The sequence below is a fragment of the Pinus tabuliformis genome, chromosome J (assembly GCF_031772625.1).
Source record: "Pinus tabuliformis cultivar Carrire ecotype Pingquan chromosome J, CPIR1, whole genome shotgun sequence".
NCBI lineage: Eukaryota > Viridiplantae > Streptophyta > Pinopsida > Pinales > Pinaceae > Pinus > Pinus tabuliformis.
This window is the reverse complement of record NC_142295.1, coordinates 391,553,618-391,578,893: the sequence shown is the minus strand read 5'-3', so window position 1 is coordinate 391,578,893 and position 25,276 is coordinate 391,553,618. Positions and strand designations below refer to the sequence as shown.

The 25,276-nt window shown below is 38.4% G+C and overlaps 1 protein-coding gene across 1 annotated transcript in view; it reads left to right on the top strand.

Moving 5' to 3' along the window:
* Positions 1–25,276, top strand: part of LOC149227424 (pentatricopeptide repeat-containing protein At5g67570, chloroplastic-like) — a 428,343-nt gene that overhangs the window by 80,088 nt on the left and 322,979 nt on the right. The window contains exon 5 of the mRNA XM_089377788.1: positions 16,690–16,803. Within this exon, the coding sequence (XP_089233914.1) occupies positions 16,690–16,803 (114 nt within the window). The remainder of the gene's footprint in view (positions 1–16,689; positions 16,804–25,276) is intronic.

Below are 25,276 nucleotides of genomic sequence, written 5' to 3'. Positions count from 1 at the left end.
TATGCAACCGAGGTTATGGACTTCTACAGGAAGTCTGCAAGGGTTTCTACAGGATGTTCTGTAATTCTTCTACAGGATGTTTCGAAATGGGATTTTGGAGCATCGATGGAGGGAAAAGATGGAGGAATGAGTATGAAGGTGAAATAGGGGTGTGAAGAGGTCTAGGACTTGGTGGATGAGGCTAAGGAGCGATTGGATTTGTTCAAGGATGGATGAAACGATGTTGCATAAGAAGATGAGAATCATGGCAAAGTAAGCGGATGAGGCAAATGTAAGGTAAGGGTTATAAGTGAAGGGTGAAGCAGGTAGGTTGGATGGAGTATGGGCAGGTAAGGAAGGATAACAGGTACTCTGCAAGTGGTTTTTCAAACTGAACAAACAAAGACATGCAAGAAAACAAAGATCTAGTTATAAAACCTATGACCTAGTTACTTCACTCTAATCTGACCTAACAGCAAAAGGAAATGAACATAAGTTTATTTGCAGTGAAACCATGTGAAACAACTATGAAACTAAGTGATCATAAACCTAAGCATGCATCCAAACTGATATCAAGTTCTACGAACGAGATTCAAACACTAATGATTGCATGGTGAAGCAAAGAAAGTGTTTTTGTTTGGGACAGCACGGTTACTTCAACTCCAGCCCCTGATCCAATAAGGAAGAGGTGAAACCAAAAGCGTTTGCTGACCCTTTTTTGGGGCTTTTTCCTGTTATTATCCTACCAATATATTCTAAACATAAACAACTACTTTAACCATCAAAAGAAATCTAAATAACGAAGCAAGATCTAAATCTAAATAGCAGATTTTATTTTAAGAACGCAGCAAACACATAAAGATAAACGAAGGAGGTACTGGGTGCTTGAGATGGGCCCAACCCCAAGAGCTACAGCCTCCCAAGAGAGATTTAGAGCTGGTGCAAAGTTGGATTCATCTTTATTGATCAAGAAATGAAGAGTTACATCAAAACTGTCCACAAGAAGAACTTGAAAATGAGCTGAAAGCAAAGCTAATCTATTGCATAAAAATCGAACTACAAACTAGCTAACTAATGGCTGCCAAATGACTAGCCACTAGCTACTATCTACTGGCTAACTAGCTAACATCCACTGGCTAACCAAAATGAGGCCCTAAGCCTTCTTATTTATACAAATTGAGGACCCCAACAATCTTCCTAAAATTTAGGGACTCGGCTGCCCAAAACTTGTAGTTAACAGCAGTCCTACTTGACTTGCTTGGCTGCCCTTGTGCTAATTGATTTGGTGGCCTTTGAACTCCGAGCTGATGGTGGAGAATTCGAGGTAAGGGCCCATAAATGAAGGGGACACCTTCCTACAAATCCTCTCCCTTGTTCTCCCACGAATTTGGCTGCCAAGTGCTCATTAAGACCTTCAATTTTGTCTCCAAATTGACCAAAAAGGCTACACAAAGCACCCATTAGACTTGTTGGCATAATGACTAACCAAATTCACTCTATTAGCATAAATATAATAAAAAACATGCAATAAACTAATGAGAATGGTGGATTAAGTCAAATTAGGAGGTTGAATGAGCCCAAATAATTATCCATTTTTGAGGCTCATCAGTATCCAAAGGGAAGTTTTTCCTGGGCCAAAGAGTACAAGGCAGAGAGGGCAACACAACGTCCAAAGAGGCTGACGCTCGGCTACACACAGCTACACTGTGGCAACGCAAAGCCTGAGAGGGAGATCGAATTCCTGCTGAGGAAATTGAGTTTCAGAAGCTGGGAGCCGAGGTGTGAGATCGGGAGGCTGAGAGCTGAAATTTCCAACCAACAGAGGATCGGAAGGAGGGGCAACATAGTCCCAACAGAGGTGATGCAGAGACTGCTTGGGGTTGACGCAATTCTACGCAGAGGCTCATTTCCAGCGAGATCAAATCTGGTTCTTCCAGTGATAGGGTGAGATCATCTCACTCTTTGTTTAGCCCAATTTCTCTCTGTATCGGATAGCCAGTGTGACATCCAACGAATTGTAGTGAGAACTACTTCTGCTTAATAATAGAACCCTCAATTGCTGCACTGGTTTTCCCGCATTGGGTTTTTCCGAGGACTTTTGTCCAAAAACAACGGTGTAATGTGTTGTGTATTTCTTTCTTTCTTGTTTTCTCTTATAATTTAATTGATGAAGACTGCAGTGTATTAGTTTCGGTGTTTACTGTAGGAAACAATGAACAATTTGTTCAGTCATTAACAAATAGAAGGACTTAATTAGTCGCTGTAGTGGTGATTCGGGCAATCGAATTTTCACACATTGTCCCTGAAGGCCTTAACTGGACAAGCTCATCTTTAATTATGAACATTGTGCTGGGAGGGTTTACTTGAGTTGCTACGCTACCTCTCAAGGTACATACCCCATCGGGATGTCTATAGGGTATGTCCTTTTAGGACTATTCTTATCTTGGATTCCCAAACTTGGATCCTCAAAGAATATTGGTCCTCTTCAACTACTCTTATCTTGGATGCCCTATCTCATCCTCAACGAGTATCAGTCACCAACATCTTTCCTTGGATTCTTTAATCCATGAGAAATTTTACTATAGATGCTTATCCAATCCTCTAGACTCCATTATTTCTTTATGGCCTTCATTAAGACTTACGGTTGTTAGTCCTAGTCTAGTGCCTGACCCATAAAGACAAGAACTATCTATATCACTCCCTCTAAACCAAGGAAGATATATCCACCAAATGAAGCTTACCTCTCAGTACTCAAGCTTCTTGTTTGGTAATGATTTAGTCAATATGTCAGCTACCTGTTCATTTGTAGGTAGATAGTGTAGCTCTACGACCCCATTTCGTAACAAGCTTCTGTTGTAGTGGTACTTGTTGTTTATATGTTTCGTCGTTGCATGAAACACCAGGTCTTCCGTCAATCCTATGCAACTCTAATGATCACAATGTATCCATGTAGGGCTAAGTGGTCCTTCAAACAAGTCTGATAGTAACTTCTTGAGCCAAACTGCTTCTCGACAGACCTCGGTTGTAGCAACATTTTCAAATTCAACACTACTCAAAGCAACTATATCTTGCTTTCTGCTCATCCATGAAACCATGGATCCAAGGTTGAAATATCCTCTTGTTGTGCTTCTTCCGTCTATCTCGCTGCCATGCCAATCTAAATTTGTATATCCTGTAAGTTGGATTTCATTCCCAGTATACCTGAGGCAGTGATGTATAGTCCCACGCAAGTACCTTAGGATATGCTTAGCTGCAATCCAATGATCATGTTTTGGCTCCATCTGAAACTGACTGAGGACATTTACTGCAAAACAAATGTCTGGCCTGGTATTCACTAAATACATCAAGGACCCAATCAATTGTCTGTAGCAAGTCAGATCTACTGGACTAGACTCTGAACTCCTCAACCTTTTCAAATTTGAAATCATAGGAGTCATCATGGGCTTGCAATCCATCATGCCATATTTCTGAAGCATCTTGATCACATACTTACCTTGACCAAGATATATCTCTCCTGGCTTTTGCCATACTTCTAGTCCCAAATAATAGTGCATAATCCCAAGATCCTTCATATCGAATTCTGTTGCTAATTGCTTCTTGCATTCTTGAATCTGATGCTCTACACTTGTAACTAGTAGACAATCCATATACAAGATTATTATAACTGACTCATCTTGGACCACCCTGATATATAGGTTAAGATTTGCAATACTGTTGGTAAAACCAAGTCTCAGGAGGTATGCATCCGTTGTTGCATACCATGCTCTTGATGCTTGCTTTAAGCCATATAAAGCCTTCTTCAACCTACAGACATGAGTTTCCCTCTGATTTATTTTAAATCCTTGAGGTTGCTGAATGTAGACCTCCTCATCAATGGTCCCATTCAGGAAAGATGTCTTGACATCCATTTGATGAATGTTCCAACCCATAGAAGCAACCAATGAAACAAACGATCTTATTGTTGTATACCTAGTTGTGGGAGCAAAGGTTTCCTCATAATTAATCCCTTCTTTCTGTGAGAAGCCCCTTGCTACAAACCTTGCTTTGTATTTGTCTATGCTCCCATCTGTAGCATGCTTTATCTTATAAATCCATTTTGAAGTGACTATCGATTTGTCACTTGGCCTAGGGACAATCTCCCATACATCGTTCTTCATTATGGACTAGTATTCTTCCTGCATTGCATTCCTCCATTCTTGATGCTTAGCTGCATCCTCATAGGAGGAAGGTTTTGCCTCAATCAACCTTGTCATGTATGTAGCATATCTAGAATACCTCTTCAGTCTCTTACTTTCCCTGGATGTCCTTGATGGTGTATGTCCTTCTGCCTCTTGAAGAGTAGTTTTTAGCTAAGCATGCCTCTTTTGATTTTTTGGAACAATTACTTATTGTATAGGCTCACAAGGACCTTCAACATCTTCTTGAGTAGGTCTCAGTTCTTAACCATCATTATTCCTAGAGATATCCTCAAAGATAAGAACTTCTTCTTCATCAAAGTCAACTGAAACATACTTCAATTTCTTGCAAGCTATGTTTTCATCAAAGATGACATCTCTGCCTAAATTTGACTATCCTCCTTAATATAGATTCTGTATGCTTTAGATGAAGCACTATACCCAACAAAGATGCCCCTTATACTGGTAGGATCTAACTTCTTCCTTTTATCCTTGGGTACATGAATATAAACAGGAAACCCAAATATACGAAGATGATCCACACTTGGCTTCTTTCCTGTAAATGCTTCTTCCAGAGTCATGTTGTTGAGGATCCTGTGAGGACTTCGGTTCTGCAAGTAAACAACTGTCATACATGCCTCACCCCATAGGAATTGAGGAATATCCTGATCGTGCAACATAGCTCTGACACATTCTTCAATAGTACGATTCTTCCTTTCTTCTACACCATTCTGTTTAGGATTATAGGGAACAATGAGCTCCCTCTTGATTCATGCTTCCTTGTAGAAAGCTATTAATTCTTTGGAGGTGTATTCTCCACCATTATCTGACCTTAGAATTTTGATCTTTCTCTCGGTTAGATTTTCCACTTCATTCTTGAACTCTTGAAACTTTTCGAATACCTCATCCTTGTTCTTGAGAAGGTATAACCAAGTCTTTCTTGAGTAATCATCAATGAAGGTTACATAATATTGATGCCCACCAAGAGACTTAACTGCCATAGGTCCACATACATTTGAGTGTATGAGATCCAAAATTTCTTTAGATATGGTTTCACTACTTGCAAATGGTTTCTTTACATTCTTTCCTATAGCACAAACCTTATAGGTTCCTTCATGATCATCCTTTATTTCAGGGATACTATTAACCATTTGACTCATAGATGGACAAATCTTATAATGAAGGTGCACATACCTTCTATGCCATAGTTCGGAATGGTCACTTCTTAGTGAACTAGGTCTTGAGCTAGAGGTGTATAGAGTCTATACAATGTTCCCTCACGAACCCCAATCATCCTTGCTTCATTAATATTAGAGCCCTTATCCCAAACCAAAACCTTGCCATCAACAAAAGCAACTCTATTACCCTTATCCTCTAGACAAGAAATAGAAAGTAGATTTTTCTTCAAACCTGGAACATATAAGATGTTGTTGAGGTGAATGTTTCCACCTAACTCGAGCTCCAGTGATGTAGACCCAATGCCTTTCACTGGATAGCACTTGTTGTCTCCAAGTTTGATAGAGTGAGATGAGATTCCCTTAGATAGGGTTTGGATTTGATTGCATTCTCCCGTCATATGTTTGGAGGCACCACTGTCAATAACCCATACATTCTTGTCCTTGAATGTGTCGGATAAAGCAAAGAACAAACTTTCATCTTCTACTTATTTTGCAAGATTGGAGATGATCTAGCTTGGAGATGATCTTCAATAGATACCTTTTGATAGATGTAGCGAGATTTTCAAGAATCTTGAAACCCTTCCTTATAACCCTTGCCATAGTACCAACAAATATGTGATCTTTAGTCTCCTTCTTACACCTTAGCTCTGATACCATGTTGGAAAATCTGGAGACTTGCATATTATAACTTATTTTCCTTAGCTTGATAATTACTTGTGATGTTAGATGTTCTTTTATTACTTCTTTAATTTTGTTCATCAAGCAATTACCAAAACAAGAAGATCACAAAGAGACAAAGTACACAAGATATAGGCTCCAAGCCAAGGCAAAACCCATCCAAGGGGAAACCCGGAAAATGCTTCTCTTCTTCTATAGAATCTTCTTACAAAGGGACTTCCAAGACCCAAAGACCAAAACCAACTAGCCCTCCGAGACCCAAGTCGGCCCCAACAAGCTCTGTTGCAGAACAACTTCAAAACTTCGACACTGCAACAAAACTAATGCAACTTCGACCGCAACTACAAAATTTCGTCCATATAACTGCTTCAAAATTTTGGCTTCTTGTCGCTGGAAACTTAACAAAACCTAGCGAGAAAGAGAGAAAGATAATCCTTGACCAACTTCGACTTTTACTCCTCTTCTTCGCCCTCCAACTACTCTTCTTCACCTTTGCTATTGTAGATTAAAGTAGCTTGAGATGAGTATCCAAATGAGGTTGAGCTCCCTTCAATTTATAATCTTTCTTGAGGGTTGAATTTCCCTCCCTTAGGTCAACTCGTCCTTGCTCTTAGGTTGGCTTGGTCTTGGGCTTATCCATGGCTTTTACATGATAAAATAAATATTTACCTTCATTATAGTGAGTCCAAATGGGACTAAGACACATGACCAATATTATTCTTTGTCCTAGAAAGACTTGGAAAGACCTAGAAGACCTAGAAGAACGAAGAACATGCTTTTGACTCAAACTTGAGTATGAAACCCATACTCCAAAATAAAATATAATTTCTCTCTTTATAAAAAATATACAATGTCATGATTACAGTTACATCATAATGAAAACCGAACCTAGTTACGATTTTCAACAGTGCAGGAAGGTCGAAATTTTGAAGTGCTGGATCAAGAGCGAAGTGCAGGATCAGATTGGGTGACTTGACTTGGAGGAGAAGACTGGGTTTAAGTTTTAACCGTAAGTCTAGGTGTGTCTCTCATTGAACAAGAAGAATATCTCTATTGGAAAAGGTTGTTGGGTTTTCCCCGTAGTGGGTTTTCCTTGTAGTGGGTTTTCCCAGGGTAAATCTTGTCTTCTCTTGTTTGTTGTGATCTCTACTATTCTACTATTCTTTATGGTTGAATTTCTGAAGTATAATTGCTGAATAATATATTGGAATAAACTAAAATAAGATATACATCAAAAGTAATTATCAGAATTTTTGGAATATTGTGAACCCTTATTACACTAAGAAAAACAATAATGTCATCTTCTCTTAATTCCTTTCCATATTGGGGGGACAAAATTCAAGCAAGTTAACTTGCATAAGTTAAATATACTTCGTTCTGCTTCTAGTGCTCACCCTTCCGACCTTCAACAACTAAATTTGCAACAACCTACTTCATAGGCCTCACAGTTCAATAGGGAGGTGCCCCTTACAAGCATTGAGTCAAACCTCCGATCTTGATAAAGAAAACGCTTCACTAACATCAATGACCATCTGGGGAAAACCTCCCGATAACAATCCGATGATATCTGGAAATCATGCGTTTTTCTACTTGCCAATGTTATCGACTGAGTTTTTCGGGAGTTTTTCAAACTTGAAAAACTAATGATTTAATTGATAAACTCCTGATAAAATCATGATTTGATCCAAAAAATCATAACTCTTTTTTGGCCAACATATAAGTTGGGGAATGTAATGTCCCTTTCGGGAATTTTGTGGTATTTTCCTGAGAATTTTCTCTATAAAATTTTATGTCGACATTTTCGCCAAAAACCCATGAAATTGCCCCAAAATGCACCAGTAAATAGCAACCTAGAAATTATACAAGCATGACAAATACATTGACAATTTGCAGAAGTAAACCCAAAAACTCAAATAACATTAGAAAATGCAGCATAAGAAATGACCCAGCTTCATTTATTATAATATAGCATGCAGAGTACAACTGGAAATATGTGAGACAAAATAGGAAAGATGATAGCTGAGTGGACCTCCAAATATTCTGCTGATATGCTGATCCTGATCTCTCAAAACTCCACAACTGCTGCACTCTCCCTCCAACAACAACTGCCATTGAATCAACTGAAAGATGATGAAGCACCAATTGAGGACCTGAATGATCCTCACTCCAATATCCCTAAAGCTCTATGAAACTCTTGGATGAAGTCTCCTCAAAGAGAGTTGGGTTTTCGTCCAACACTCCACAACATACTTGAGGGTTTTCGTCCTAGGGCTACCAATGAAGTAGAGAACCAGGTTCTCAACCTCTCATACAAGAAGAAATGTCAAATCCAAGATGTCCTCTAGTGGCCTCCTCCTCCTCTTTTTATAATTTGATGAACCCCTCTAGAAGCTCATATTTTATTATTATTTTAAGCATTGAGCATGTTTCCCTTAATTAAAATATTCTTTTTAATGTGGGAAAATGGTAAATTGGCCACCATGCCTACTCATGCCATTGAAAATTACTTCTAGCCATCCCATTTTGTAGATCTTCTTGTTCTGGTTCCAACGAGCTATTACACTAATGTGTTGTGCCAAGTATTCATTCCGAAATGTGTTATGAAACCAGCTCACAAAAAAATAGAAAAGATAGATCAACGCCTTAGAATTCAGTCTCTTCGAGGGGGCAACCTCCTTTGCATTACACAAATGAATGATTCTTTGATGATTCAAATGACAAAACCTCCTTTCTATATATAGGAGTCTAAGGAGTCACAATATAACTCAGCCAACCTAACAATAATAATATAAATGCACAAAAATAACAATAGAGGGATTCTATGGGGCACAGTAATAACAATATGGGGAAAATAGGGGCACAAAAACATTAATAAGGGATACAAATACAATAGTAGTTGGGTAATCACTATTATTATAGGGACCTAACATGCCCCTCTCCTTCAAAAAAGTGTTGTTCTCAACGCTTGAGTAGTTTTGGATGCTTCTGTATAAAATTCTCATCCTTCCATGTGGAATCTTCAGCGGATAAGTTCTTCCACTTGATGAGATACTCCGAAATTGATCGATTTCGTAGCTGTCAAGTTCTTGTTTCTGTGATTGCTTCGGGTTCCAATATAATTTTTCCTTCCTTGTCAAGTTCTGGCAATATTGTTTGAACTGGGATCTTGTCGCCTATAACCTTCTTTAAACATGAAACATGGAAAACTGGGTGCACTCGAGAAGCTGCAGGAAGCTCCAATTTGTATGCCATAGTACCAATCTTTTGCAACACCTTGTACGGACCATAATACTTTGGTGATAATTTATTATCTTTCTTAGCTTGCTTGAGGGACATTTGTTTATATGGTTGTAGCGGTAAGAATACCCAATCACCTACATCAAAACTTCTTTTGGTACGATGTTGATCTGTCTGTTGTGTCATTCTATTCTGCGCCAACGCAAGGTTATCCTTTAAGAGTTGGAGGATTTGTTGTTGATGCTCGATGTCATGTTCCACTGCTTGAACCTTAGAATTTTCTCTTAAATATGATGTGATGGATGGTGGCTAATATTCATCAAGTGCCATAAATGGGGTCATTTTTTTTGCCGTATGGAAGGAAGTGTTATACCACCATTCAGCCAAAGGCAACCATTTGACCCATTGTGTCTGTTTATTAAATACAAAGCAATGAAGATATCCTTCCAAACATTTGTTTACTATCTCAGTTTGCCCATCAGTTTGAGGATTATAAGATGAGCTATGAGTTAACTGAGTACTGAGACAAGAAAATAATTCTATCCAAAAATTTCTAGTGAAAATGGGATCTCTGTCACTTACTATAATCTTTGGGTTTCCATGTAGCTTTTGAATTGTTTCCATAAATGCAGTAGAAACTGTACTGGCTTTAAATGGATGTGATAATGCACAAAAGCGTGCATACTTGGTAAGTCTATCAACTACCACCATGATGACACTCTTTCCCTTAGACTTGGGTAAACCTGTGATAAAATCCATTGAAACATCCTCCCAACATTGGCTTGGAATGGATAAAGGTTGTAATAGACCCGAGGTCTTAATTGTTTCAACTTTATTTTGTTGGCAAACCAAACATTCCACCACAAAATTTTGAATATCTGATTTAAGGCTATCCCAAAAAAATTCCTTCTTAACCTTGTTGTAAGTTTTTAAAAATCCTGAGTGCCCTCCTAAGAGAGAAGTGTGCAATTCCATAAGAATCTTTTGTTTGAGTTGGGAATTCTTACAGAGGTATAAGCGATCAATGTACCATAACGAATCATTTTGCCAGCTAAATATATCAGATGTACTGGAATCTTGTTGTAACTTTCGAATAAGTGCCCACACTTCTTCATCATTCTTCCATTCCTCCCTTGCTTCATTTATCCAATCTGGTTGGATAATAGAAATGGCACAAAACAATGCTTCCACATCCTCATCTTTTCTTGAGAGTGCATCTGCCACCACATTTTGCTTCCGTTTTTTGTAGATGATTTCAAAGTCATAACCCAACATCTTTGTGATCCACATTTGTTGCTTTTCAGAGGATAATCTTTGTTCTAAAAAGTATTTGAGGCTATCATGATCCGTTTTTACCTTGAAGTGTCTTCCCATTAGGTAGGGTTGCCATTTCTTAAGTGCATGTAGTATTGCTAACATTTCCTTCTCATAAATAGCTTTGTGTAAAAACTTTCCCTTGATTGGACGACTTTCAAAAACAATGGGTCTTTCATCTTGCATTAAAACAACACCAATTCCATTTCCTGAAGCATCACATTCCACAATAAAGGTTTTTGTGAAGTCTGATGTAGCTAAGACCAGTGCTTGGCACATTGCCTCTTTAAGATGTTTGAAGGCCTTTGTTGCTTCTGGAGTCCATGAAAATGCATCTTTCTTCAATAATGTTGTTAGAGGTGCTGCTATTCTCCCATAATTCTTAACAAATTTGCGATAATACCCTGTCAACCCGAGAAATCCTCGTAGATGCTTTATGGATGTGGGGATTTTCCATTCCTTAATGGCTTTAATTTTGCTAGGGTCTACCTTGACTCCTTCATGAGATACAATATGACCCAGATATTCCACCTCTTGTACTCCAAAGAAACATTTGGATCCTTTTGCATATAATTGTTTCTCCTCCAATAGTTGTAGCACCCTGTCAACATGTTCAACATGACCCTTCCAAGACTTGCTGTAGATTAGTATATCATCAAAAAATACTAACACAAATTTTCTAAGGAAGGGTTTGAAAATGGAATTCATCAAACCTTGAAATGTAGAAGGTGCATTGGTAAGGCCAAAAGGCATGACCAAAAATTCATAATGACCCTCATGAGTTCTAAATGCTGTTTTCGTAATGTCTTCAGTCTTCATTCTGATTTGATGATATCTTGAACAAAGATCCAACTTGGTGAAGTAAATTGATCCATGCAATTCATCCAGTAATTCATCAATGACAGGAATGGGAAACTTATCTTTAATAGTGAGCTTGTTGAGCTCCCTATAATCCAGATGCATGCACCATGATCCATCCTTCTTCTGCACCAATACTACTGGAGCAGAGAAAGAACTATGACAAGGTTGAATTATACCAACCTCTAGCATTTTTGCAACCATATGTTCAATTTCACTCTTTTGGGCATAGGGATATCTGTACGGCTTGATGTTTGGAGGAACACTTCTTGGAATCAGATGAATAGCATGATCATGATCACGAATAGGTGGAAGACCTTTGGGAGTCTCAAATACCTTGGAATGAATGTCCAAGACTTTCCGGAGATCTGGAGAAATAGATGATTTCGATGTGGAAACATCTAGCAAACATAATTGTGCAATTACACCTCTTTGTTCATTTTTTAGAAGCTTTGTCATACCATTAGAGCTAATTATCTTTCCCGGTTTTCCTGCAACACCCCTTAATTCAACTTCCTTTCCTTCCACGGAAAATTTTATGAAAAGTTCTTGAAAATTAAAAGCTATTGTACCCAAGGATTGTAGCCATTGGACTCCTAGTACAACATCAACACCTCCCATTGGAATGGAAAGCATTGGGCTAGTCAATACATATTCTCCCATGGATAGCTTGATATTATGGCACTTTCCAGAGCAATTTATTGTTCCTCCATTTGTAACCATCAGTTGACATTCTGGTGCTGGATATAGGAAGCAATTCAATTCTTTTGCTACCTTACAATGAATAAAATTGTCGGTACTTCCTGAATCAATCAACACTATTACCTTTTTCTTCTTGATTTGTCGTTCTCTCTTGATGGTTCGAGGAGTGGTAATTCCAGCCAATGCATTACAAGATATGGTCAGATTCATTTCTTCTTTATCTAGGCTTTGTTCATGGAGTATATCCTCTTCTTTTGACCTTTCTTGCTTCTTTTCTTCTTCCTCTTTACAATCTATGTAGAATAATTTCTTCTCAGCACACTTATGACCTTTAGTGTATTTGCTATCACAACTGTAACAAAGCCCTTTTGCTCTTTTTTCTTTCAATTGTTGTGGTGTCAACCTTATAGGTTGTGAAAGACTAGGGGCAACAACACTTCCATCTTTATAGTTGTGAGTGGTATGCTTCCTGGTTGCCATAATTTTTCTTTCCATTTTTCTTGCTAACTTGAATGTCTTCTCTAATGAATCAGGTTCCCAAAGGCGAACATCATGTCGGATATTATCTTTTAAAGTCCCTATGAACACATCAATCCTATGCTCCTTTGGAATGTTTTTTACTCTTATGTTCAATTTTTGGAACTCCTCAATGTGCTCCATTATTGAACCCTTTTGTTTGAGACTTATCAATTGGCCAAAATAAGTGTTGCTTTTTGTATCTTCATAATGTGCTGTTAATTCTTCCGTAAAAATTGCCCAAGTGATAATTTGTTTATGAGAGCAAAGCCATTGATACCATACAAACTGATTTGGGTCCAAATATAAAGTTGCAATACGTACCTTTTGTGTGTTTTGCACATTATTGAGATCGAAATATTGCTCTATCTGTAATATCCATGTTGCGGGATCCTTGCCATCAAACTTCCTCATATCGATTTTTGGAATATGGTGGGTTTTCGATCCAACATTAGAGTTTATGAAATCATGATTAACATTTCTTTTGTTCGCATCATGAGTTTCCTTTACTACCCTTTCACCATTAGTAATTATTTCTTGTAGAAAATTTGTCAAATTTGTCTTCAAATCTGCCATGCCTGTTTTCAAATCTATCTTCAAATCGTCCTTCTTAGCTTCCACGCCATTCATCTTAGCTTCCACGCCCTTTATTTTAGATTCCATGCCATTTATCTTAGCTTCTGTTAGCTTTTGTGAGAGTGACATTTGTTGCACTTGGTCTTGTAATTTTGATATATCATGTAGCATTTCTTCCTCTTCTTCATGAGTCATGCTAGAGCTTTCAGGTTGCTTACTAGGTGTTTGCATTTTCTTTCCTCGGGGTATCAATTACCAATAATAATGTTATACTATGCCCTTTGAATTCCTTCAAAATAAATTTTCAAACCAAGCTTAAGCAAAAATTTAAAAAAATTTACACACCTTTTTTTCACTTTGTAGGAGCCCGATATTGCCTCTGATGTATCTCTATAATTTCAGATCACCCAGTTTTGAAATTGCGACTTACAGTAGCCCTCTGCGTCCTCTTTCCAATGCCACCAGTCTGATCCAAATTGGATTCTCCAAGGAAGAGTTACGCCAAATTTCCCATAGTGACCTGATTATAGACTAGTTCCATAGAACGAACTTGTACGACGTGCCACGTGTCCCTGTTTCGACTTTTGGCTTTGAAAAATATATACAAGAAACTACAGTCCGTCCTCTTTTTGTACCTTCCTACGAAATTTTAATCTAATGCTCACAAAGAAAGTTATGACGATTTTCCTCAGGTCACTTGTTTGGAATGTAATTCAAGAGTCTGCAAAAAGACCAACTTCCTCAAATCATATCTCCGCAAATATAGCGTGAAAAGCTCTGAAATTCGGACCCAAGGTTTAGTGCGATTTCGTCTCAAATGCGTTTTTTTTTCGCTTCTAAAACATCGCAGAAAAAAAAAGTTATAGTGAAAATGCCACGATGACCTATTTGGAGCAACGAAACCCTAGAATCCAAAGCTCTGATACCAAATGTTATGAAACCAGCTCACAAAAAGATAGAAAAGATAGATCAACGCCTTAGAATTCAGCCTCTTCAAGGGGGTAGCCTCCTTTACATTACACAAATGAATGATTCTTTGATGATTCAAATGACAAAATCTCCTTTCTATATATAGTAGTCTAAGGAGTCACAATATAATCCAGCCGACCTAACAATAATAATATAAAGACACAAAAATAACAATAGAGAGATTCTATGGGGCACAATAATAACAATATGGTGACAATAGGGGCACAAAAATATTAATAAGGGATACAACTACAATAGTAATGGAGTAATCACTATTATTATAGGGACCTAACAAAATGCCACCTTAAGCGTAATTAATTGAGTCAGGACCATTAATAACTCAGTTTTTTGAAAGTTGTCGAAATGCAACGGAATGAAAGGCAAACTATGTGGATGATGGAATATACCAAGCGAATGCCATCGAACCTCATAAAAACTCCTCATAACCCCACCAAAAGCTCCTAGTACTGCTAATGACGCAAACCTACACCCGTGACCCGTTTGTCTCCAATTCTGTAGGTCCATCCTAACCATGCCATAAGAAATGCCAGAAAAAGGAACATTATAGGGAAAGTTCAATTTTTTAGCTCATTTTTCACTAAATCCTTTATGATTTGAGCCTGTGGAGAGAGGAGGAGTTTGTGACTGCCCAAGAGGAAGAGATCTGGTTAGTTTTGTGGCGTGGATTTGGAGTTTTATCCATTGCTCAATGTGAGAGACACTGAAACAACAATCGTTGATTTGAAGGTTTGGATTCTCTCGAAGTCTTTTTAATGGTACACACAACTGCATGGAGGGTTGAGACTGAGAGGCCTATCATGGACTCAGTCCCTGATTGGTTAGAGGTGGGTCCAGAGGCACCAGAGGAGGTAGCAGCTATAGGGGAGAGAGTGGTAGAGGAGGAGGAGCAGGAACAGGAGGCGGAACGGGAGGAGGAGGAGCAGGAACATGAGGCGGAACGGGAGGAGGAGGAGGAGGTGACACCATCTAGCATGGGCAACAGCAGAGGACAAAGTCGACCTCCTGTTTTTGCTTCTAGAGGACAACAGATTCCATTTGTAGCCCCAGGGGCAGGGCCTTCTTCTTCTAGAGGAAAAGGCAAAGCCATTCCCTATTCCCATAAAAGGGGCAAAGGAACTCAGTAACTGAATAGTTTGAGACATGTAGATGACTCGTGATGATGATATACATTTATTATATTTTTTGTTGATATTTTGACTCTTGAGACTGAGTCAAGTCTCGGGATTTAGGGTTTGATTCACTGTTGATATGTGATGTAGCACTAGACTTCTTATACATCTTATATATTAGCTTTCATTTCATATTTATGTGGCAATGCATTTATCTGATATTGTGGATGCTTTAGATGCTGAAAACGTATTAAAAAAATGAATATTTTTGTACTTATTAAATTTTGCAGATTTTTTCAATTTTCTCTTACTTTTACGTCTTTTTCAATTTTTGGACCCTTGCTGATTTATTCCCGAGTTCGACATTTTCCACATTGCATCTGTCACAAAGTAGATTGAGTTACATCTTTATAATAATGACTGTGTTTGTGGTTCACCTCAACCGAGGATATTGAAGTCATCTTTTACGCAAGTGCTTCAGGAAAATATTGTCAGATCAGTCCAGCAGACCACTATAAATTGGTTTTTCAGTAGACCATTATCAAATTCTTTCTTCAACTGGGAGGACATTCCGAGTTTTATTTTTTTCTGGCTACTGCAGCAGCACAACATTTTCCATCCCTGTGCGTGCACTCTCGAAGATGTCCCTTATGAGCTCCCAATCCCCACACAGGTCAATCCAACAAAGAGATTACACAACTCTTGCAGAGTGTTGTCATTTATGTACTTAGCTGGAAATGGTGGACCATCAACAGAAATTGCAGACAATTTCCTTTCTAGAGACTAGAAGGAAGAAATAATGAGACTTAGTGCCAGTTGACCTGGTCCAATGTGTGTCATATTTGCAATTTTATATTTTGTATCACACCTATTTCATTGTAGAATATTTCTTAGGTGACTTGGTAAAAAATGATCACTCACCTGACTCATAAAATATTCCCATCCACCAATTTTGTACTCCTTTATAAACCCAATACAATTTAAAGTACAACAAGTACTGTTGCTGCAATCTCCTTCATACTTGCATTCTTTCTTTCATGCGTGTGAGTGTTTTGCATTGCCGTCTCAGTCTAACTGTGCTTATATCTGAACTGAGAGAATAAGGTGGAAGGATGCTTTGGATTTAGAGTTATTGGATTTACAGAATAGACACAGTTACATTGCTAGTACTTTGTAGTTTGTACTTCCAATGCCAGATTTTGTTGTCATATAAGGCTTAAGCATCTCAAAATTCAGTAACTTGTGTAGTCCCCCATACAGTATGAAGATTTGTATCATGAGGTTTAAAAAGAAGTTTGTTACTGGGGAACTCCATTGAATTATTTTGAGGGCATTTTTATCTAGCAGCTTATTAAATTCTTATTTTGTGTACTGCAGCTTATAAATGCCTGTGTCCCTCACAAAGAGTGGGAGGGTGCAATTTGGGTTTTACAGCAAATGAGGCACAGTGGAATACGGCCAACTACTGCAACTTATGGGCTTGTGATGGAGGTAACTTGCAATAATTTAAGTCATGAATTTATATTCTTAGGGTACCGATACTATGCCCACGATGCAATGGTAAATTTTTAGGAGTGTTTATCATAGCAAATCATTTACTTTTAATTGGGATGTTTTAGTGACCTTGTACTATTGCTAATTCAGGTCTACTTCTTGTTCATGTTCTAGTCCATTGTGACTTGAAAAATTGTATTATTAGTACACTAAGTTGCTCTGTCAACAGAAAATATGATAAGATTAACCCATAACCAGTTTCTCCTGGAAGTTCATTCAGTGATGTCTTAAATCAGATGGTGACATGGTGTACTTAAGTCCATTTATGCGGATTAAAACTTCTGATGGAGTTAAAACTCACGTACACATTGAAAATTGACACAAGTATTATCCTTCTCAGTAATTGAATTTTGTGTCTTTGTCTAGCTTGGGTTGACTGCTGGTTGAATCTTTAAATAGAATATTAATTTTCTTCTGCTTGCTATAGTGTAATAGAGTTCTCTTGTTTTCCTCTGTTCCCTTTGCATGTGTAGAAGAATGCGATGATTGCATTTTGTTTGAATTTAGTGGCTGTTTAATCAGTCTCTTCCAGTACAATGCTCTACTGCCATGCAGCCATTATATATCAGCAGTGTTACATATCATATTGGCACAAGTGGAAAATTGTGATTCTCATCATATGACTGGAGTTTCAGGGGTAATATATTGGGAAACACATCTTCTTTTGCTGGGAGATGGTTCACCTTTGGTTGATCTTGGTGATGCATGGGATACTGCTACATGGTGGATCAATGGCTATGTGGTGGATTAACTTAGTACATGGGTCTCTCTTCTTGGTTGCACTTGGCATGTCCTATGGTCCTATGGTATATTATTTGGCCTCCATTTTATTATGACTTGGGCTTATGGTGGAGTGTGGCTAGGAGTTACGATTTCTAATTGTCGTCCACAACATTAGAATAAAAGTGATGGCAAATTTATTCAAAGGTGGTCATCCCCTTTTGCACCTCAAGCATGATTAGAACATATATATGTTAAGGCAATGTTTAAAGTTATATTATTATAATAAAGGGCCATGCCTTCATTACAATTCATTAGCCTAATCGCCATATTAAATCATGTGTATCAAAGGGGCTAAAGTTTAAACCATGGGTTGCTTTGAGGATGGGGTGCCACTCCCCTTTTTATTACTTCATGTATCTACTTTAGCAATACTTTAACACCAACCATGAAATATAACTTGGGGGGTAATGTCATGATGGTTTGATGGGGCCACCTCCTTACTCTCCTAACCATGCCATATTGAAAATAATGTTAAAACCACCAAGTCATAGCCCTTTGCATAGGTTGTATTCCTCATGGAACAAGCAATGAAAATGGTACCATGTATGCAAAGACATGGATATGAAGCTGCCATTTTAATTTTGAACCATGGCTTTATTCTCATGAAGCTGCCATGTTAAAATTTGTAACTAGGGCCAAATTCCACCTTGGGACAGCTCACTGGATGGAGATGATGATTGCATTAAATTCCTCTTTTCGAGAGGACCAAAATTGATATAAAGATCATCTAATCTGGACAAGCAGAAATGTGTTTTTGGATTTGTGCCCACACGTGCAAATTGTTCAGGTCAGCCACATCATCATGTAGGGTCATGAAGCCCAATGGACATGTCACTTTACCCTCAACGACTTGTATAAATACAAGTGACCTCTCACCTAATTTGGCATCATCATCACTCACACATACTTCTCTCTCCTTGTCTCATTGGTTTGTACAACTATTGGGCATTCTCTCTCTCACAAACGTGTGGCACAAGGAGGTCGAATTTCTGGATATAATTGCAGGGCCGAAAATTTTAGGAGTTGACCAAGTTTGACCAGCGTTGACCAAGGACTCTTTGACCAGTTTTGACTGCAATTTTTGGAGGATTATTGCGGTTTCTCTAGGCCGCATTGCTGAGCACAAAAATAAAGAAAAAGTGGGCACTTTGACCTGCATTGACTTCAGGGTTGACTGCAACTTTGACCGCAGAAAATTACAGCAGACTCTCTCTCCTTTGACCAAATTTGACTAGACTTTGAAGGACTGTTTTGGGCTGACTTTGACCAGCAAGGAAGGCCAAATTTGATTGGGTTTGACCGAGCTCCAAGTGGACTGTTTGACTGCTGCGTTGACTATTGTTGACTTCCTGGTTCGGGCTGATTTGACTGCTGTTGACTGAGAAGTAGTATTGCAGATTTTACAGGGCTGTTTTGTCTTTGATTTGGAAAGTCAATTTTGACATTTGTACTCTCTCTCTCTGTTGAACATTTGATATAATAATAAGAAGAATTCAAGCGTTTTCCCCACATTGGGGTTTTTCCCTAGCATCAACCAAATTTGGTGTCCTCTTGTCTTGACTTGTCTTCTGCATTTTTATTTTATGTTTTATCTACAGTTACTGTCAATGTGATTTATGGTTATTGTAATTGCTATTGGAAAGTAATTTGGAAATTGTCATTGAGCTGCTTAAAAGTACATTGAAGTAATTGTGCTAAGCGTAGAACATACCATTTTTATTTAAATTTAACATGGTATCAAAGTGCAGGTGAAGACAAAGCCCAAGCAAGAGAGAGAAAAGCAATCACCAAGAAAGGTTTATTAGACAAGTTTCAATGGCTTCATCTTACTTCAAGATTGAGGACAAGCTCAATGACAAATCTAACTATCATGTATAGAAGATGACTTTGGAGCTGATTGTGGAGGAGCATGAAGTATTGGACTATGTGCAGAGAAAAGTGGTGGAACCTCCTTCAAATGCACCAGTTGCTGCTAAATCAAAGTATAGAAAAGGTGAGGTCAAAGCAACGAAAATTTTGGGTGACTCTATTCAAAAGCATTTGGTTGCCTATATTTCTTGTTTTGGAAACTTCTAAGGAGATATATGATAAGCTGGTTGGGATGTTCAAAGTGAACAATGCAAATCTAATCCTCTTTCTCAAAAACAATTTGAAGGACATCAAGATGGATAAAGAGGAGTATGTCCAATCCTACTTCACGAGGATCACACAAATTAAGAATGACCACCTATCTATTGGAGAAGTTATCGCTGACAGGGAGCTCACTCTCATTGCTCTTGGAGGTCTTTCAAGAGCATGGGATGTGTTTAATACCACCATTCTCAACAATGACATGATTCCTAGTTTCGATGAATTATTGGCTAGATGCACTCAATAGGAGACGAGGATGATGGAGAGGGACAAGCCTTCAAATGGAAGTGAACCTACTGGTTTCTCTGCTCATGCAAAGAAGAAAAATAATGCTGGTCCAAGGAGACAAGGTCAAGGGTTCAAGCAGGGATTCAAAGAAGGAAGAAAAGGAAGGTGCTTCAATTGTAACAAGTTCGACCACTATGCTAGAGAGTGTCCTCACAAGAAGAATTCTCTAAGGGATGATGACAATAACAAAAACAATTTCAAAGGCAATGGAAATCAAAGAAACAACAAGTTCAACAATAAAGGAAAAAGGAATGCTCTCGCTACTCGACATGGAAATGGTCGATCTCCCAAAAGATCAAGAAATTCCAGATATGATTGTAGAAAAGCAAAAGGAGTTTTTATCTTATTTCCACTCTATCTACTGCCTCTCCTCCGGATACTTTGGATCATTACTTGATTGATAGTGGAGCCTTAAGGCACTTCACTGGGTACAATGAGGCCCTCTCAAATTTGATTGAAAAGAAGACTAATTTGGAGATCATACTTGGAGACAATGCCACCTACCCTGTGAAAGGGATAGGTATTGTCACTCTCCACTTGAATCAAGGTCAAACCATTCATCTACAAGAAGTATTGTATGTGCTTGATTTGAAGAAAAACATGGTGTCTATTTTTGCAATGGAAGATAAAGGCTTCAAGGTAGCATTCGTTGATGGAAAGGTACTTATTTGCCAAAGAAACCCTAAAGATTCATTCACACTTGGATTTAGGGTTGATGGTCTCTATCAAGTTGGAGGAAGTCCTTTGGGAGCTTTGACTTGTGATGCTTCACTTCAATTTGAGCTGTGGCACCGAAGGTTCGCCCACTTACATTACAAAGCCTTACATGAGGTACGGAAGATGGTCACAAGTATGCTCGATTTCAACATGAATCACGAAGGAGTTTGTTAGGGTTGTGCAGCTAGGAAATTTACAAGGGTGCCATTCCCTTCAAGTGAAAGCCAAAATACCGATATTCTTCAATTGGTCCATTCTAACCTATTTGGTGTGTTGCCCGTAACATCATTGGGAGGATACTTATGTTGATTTGGGGTAGCATCGGATGTGCTCTAGCCACGAATTTTGGTGGAGAGGTTGGGGCACATGAGATCTCCAATACCTAGAAAGGGTTTGGGCAGATTCTAAACAGATCAGGAGATATTAAAATAATTAATATTTTTAATGGAGTCCCTAAGTCTAAACTTAGGGAAAATAAAATATTAATGTGTATTAATATGAATCTGTGTTAGAATGGTCCAAAAGACATGGATCAAGCCGGATCTAATCTTAGCCATTGATTAGGAACTTAATCTCGACCGTTGAGTTGTCAACAAAAAAAGTATAAGAGGAGGGTTGAGGGGCACTTGGAGAACACACTGAGGGAGACCAGTTAATTCAATTTCTGGAGCGGGTTTTGCTGAAAAATTGAACCAGTGGTTTGGAGAGTAGTCAGGAGGCAGCAAGTACGGAACAGAGAGACGGGAGATCAGCGCAGAAGAGGCAGACACAGAGCTAGAGCAAGCCACGCAGAGGCAACAGAGACTGCGCAGAGCCAGAAGGGCCTGCATCATCCATGTAGAGGCTGCAAGAGTGACGCAGAAGCTCAGAGAGGCTGTTCAGAGCCTCAGTAGGCTGATGCAGAGGGTTTCAGGCTGTAGCAAAGGTCAGTAGGGCCTACGTTGGGTTTAGGAAAGTGCTGGAAGTTTGTCTATCTGTGGGTAAGCCAGTTTGGCACCATGTTGTACAATGTTGAATAATAAAATCCTCCCTTGCTGCACCAGTTTTCCCACATTGGGTTTTTCTAGGGACATTAGTCCAAAATAACTATGTCAATGTGTGCATATTTTTTTCTTCTGTATTACGATGTGATATCTGCAACAATATTTATTTTAATGTTTGTTGAAGTAATTTCATGAATAACTTATGATGAAATAAGTAGGAAAAGTAAATTAGTTGCTGCAGTGATAGAATTTTCACAACTTATACTATGCAATTTTTGTGGATGACTTCTCTCGCAAAACATGGATCTATTTCTTGAAGAAGAAGGATGAAGTGTTCAAATGGTTCTGTTCTTTCAAAGCCTTGGTGGAAAATCAAACAGAGAATAAGATCTCGAGGGCCGACAATGGAACCGAATATGAATCAAATGAATTCAATGACTTTTGCAGAGAGTCTGGCATTAAGAGGGAGACAACCGTTCCATACACTCATGAGCAAAATGGAGTTGCTTAAAGAAAGAATCGAACAATCATGGGAGCAACCCATGCCATGCTCCATGATCAAGATCTTCCGAATTTCTTATGGGGAGAAGCTGCCAACACTGTTGTGTATGTTCAAAATAGGAGCTTGCAGCAAGTGCTAGATTTCAAGACACCCAAAGAAGTTTTCACTGGTAGGAAACCTAATGTTTCTCCTTTTAGAATTTTTGGTTGTCCTGTGTATTTTCATGTGCCTAAAGAGAAAAGAAACAAGTTAGAAGCATTTGGAAAGAAAGGTATATTTGTGGGCTACTATGAAAATTCAAAGGCATATAGAATCTATGTGCCTAGTCAAAGAGACGTGGAAATAAGCCATCATGTTACCTTTAATGAAGACACTACCCTTTGGAAAGCCATAGCTCTCCCCATTCCAAGGAAGGATAATGATGATGATGATGCAGAAAAACAGGATGAACCTATGCTCGATGTTGAAGGCCCGATGGATCCCATTGAAAAGCCATAGTTCTCCCCATTCCAAGGAAGGATAATGATGATGATGATGCAGAAAAACAGGATGAACCTATGCCCGATGTTGAAGGCCCGATGGATCCCATTGATCCACTGCTTGGTGATCCCTCTACCTCAAGGAAAAGACCTTTGTGGCTCTAAGATACTCTTGAAGATGGTGAAAAACATATTGCTCCAAGAGGGACATTTCATGAAAGTAAAAATCCGAACATGTATCATGTCAGATACCTGTCCTACAAATCACACTTCATTATACCTGAATGCAAAATTTCAGCACTGCATATGGTGCATCCCTTCTTTGGTATTTTTTTTTAACTTTCTACCTAACAACTATGTCACAAGGTTCGTCGAACTTTAACCTTGAGGTTCGAATTTTGGCGAACCTTGAAAAAAAATTGAGGTTCAACAAACCTCATCGAACCTCATAACCATTGACCAAGTCTATAGATCAAAACTCATAACTTCATGTCACAACTCAAGCTTGTAATTTATCCTTGCAGGTTCCATGTTCTATATATCATTTTTTATGTTTACTGATGTTGATTTCTTACTATTTTATCCTATAATTCATTTTAAATTAATAATTTCAGCACTGCATATGGTGCATCCCTTCTTTGGTATTTTTTTTTTAACTTTCTACCTAACAACTATGTCACAAGGTTCGTCGAACTTTAACCTTGAGGTTCGAATTTCAGCGAACCTTGAAAAAAATTGAGGTTTGGCGAACCTCATCGAACCTCATAGCCATTGACCAAGTCTATAGATCAAAACTCATAACTTCATGTCACAACTCAAGCTTGTAATTTATCCTTGTAGGTTCCATGTTCGATATATCATTTTTTATGTTTACTGATGTTGATTTCTTACTATTTTATCCTATAACTCATTTTAAATTAATATAGGTTAGTATACATATCTATATATATATATATATATACACACACAAACGTAATGACGAACCTCATCAAAAAATTCGAACTCAAACCAAACCTAATCATTGTCGAACCCGAACTTGAACCCGAACCATGTGACATTGCCTAACAACATGGCATGAATATATTTGTATCTAACATCATGCATATGATGGTCCCTATCTTGGTTTAACTTGTGTTTAAAGTTATTGCTTTCTCTGCTTAGCGCTCGGACCAACCTCATGTTTGATCTAGCCTTATCTATCTAAGTTGGGTTATAGTGCTCTACATATTTGGCTTCCTCTCACTATACGCCCTTTAATCTATTCAAAATCCCTAAGCTATATGTTCACCCTTGTTCCAAGGATATTAATCATATACAAACATTTATTCCTAATGTTCAACGCGCATATCAATGGTCCTTCCTTGCTTGGGGTTACTCTGTGTGACACTATGTTCAAACCCTCACTTGGATGAAACTCGCTCAATGCTTCAACTATACCCCAGTATCACCACCCCTCCAACTATGTTGCTACACGCATCCTGGCCATGTGAATGGGGTATGGTGTCACTTGGCTATGACTGTGGCCAACGCGATGGGACTCCAACGAATCAAATCTCTTCTCCCCTATGTTGCAGGAAACGTGGGGGGGGGCCCGTTTCCAGCTGGAAACTGGGACGAAACGCGGAAACGCGTTTCCGGACGTACTGCCACGTTTCCCGAAATGGAAACGTGGCAGTACGGCCGGAAACGCGTTTCCCGGCCATACAGCCCACGTTTCCCAATTGAATTGTGTTTTTTTTTAATTTTTTTTTTTTTTTCAAATTTGTTTTTTAATTTTCTAGATGTGTGTCTAAAGTTATAAAAGTGAATTTTTGCCCTAGTGTTGATATGCAGTTCATGGTAATGTTAAATTCTTAAAGTAAAAGTGATATTCTCCTTTATTTTTCATTTTCATCCTTTTACTTAAATTTTTAACATTACCATGAAATGACTCAGGATGTTTGAGAGTGGTTTCGCCCTCATTGGATTTCATATGGAGAAAGTAGAGTTTTAGATCTCACTCAAAAGCCAGCAGACTTATTTGTTTTTCAGGATTTCAGGATTGGGGGGATTGCAATGTTTCCATTGGATTTTATCATGTACTAGGGTATGGAACTTGTATTTAATCAAGATAAACAAGCCCTCTATGCAGGGGAAACTCCCAATAATCAAGATCATGTAGGGTACTAGGGTATGAAATGTGTATTTAATCAAGAGCACTAAGGTCGTTCGACTATGTAGGAGGAGACTCCCAATACAGCAGTGGTCCTTCTAAAGAATGGGATGTGGATGCAGAAAATCCTGATTTGGATCTCTCTCTTGCAGCCTTATAGTCTTTATTGTACTTGCAACCTCATATATTAATATAAATAAAGGCTGATTTTGAGATTTGGATATCTAATAAAGGTTGCTTTTGGATATTCCGATATTTTTATTTTCATTATGTGATCATTCATGAGTAAATGTGATGTAAATTAAATCTTAATGTTTAAGTGTAATAAATTATAATGTATCATTTATGCTTTATGATTGCGCACACACACACACAC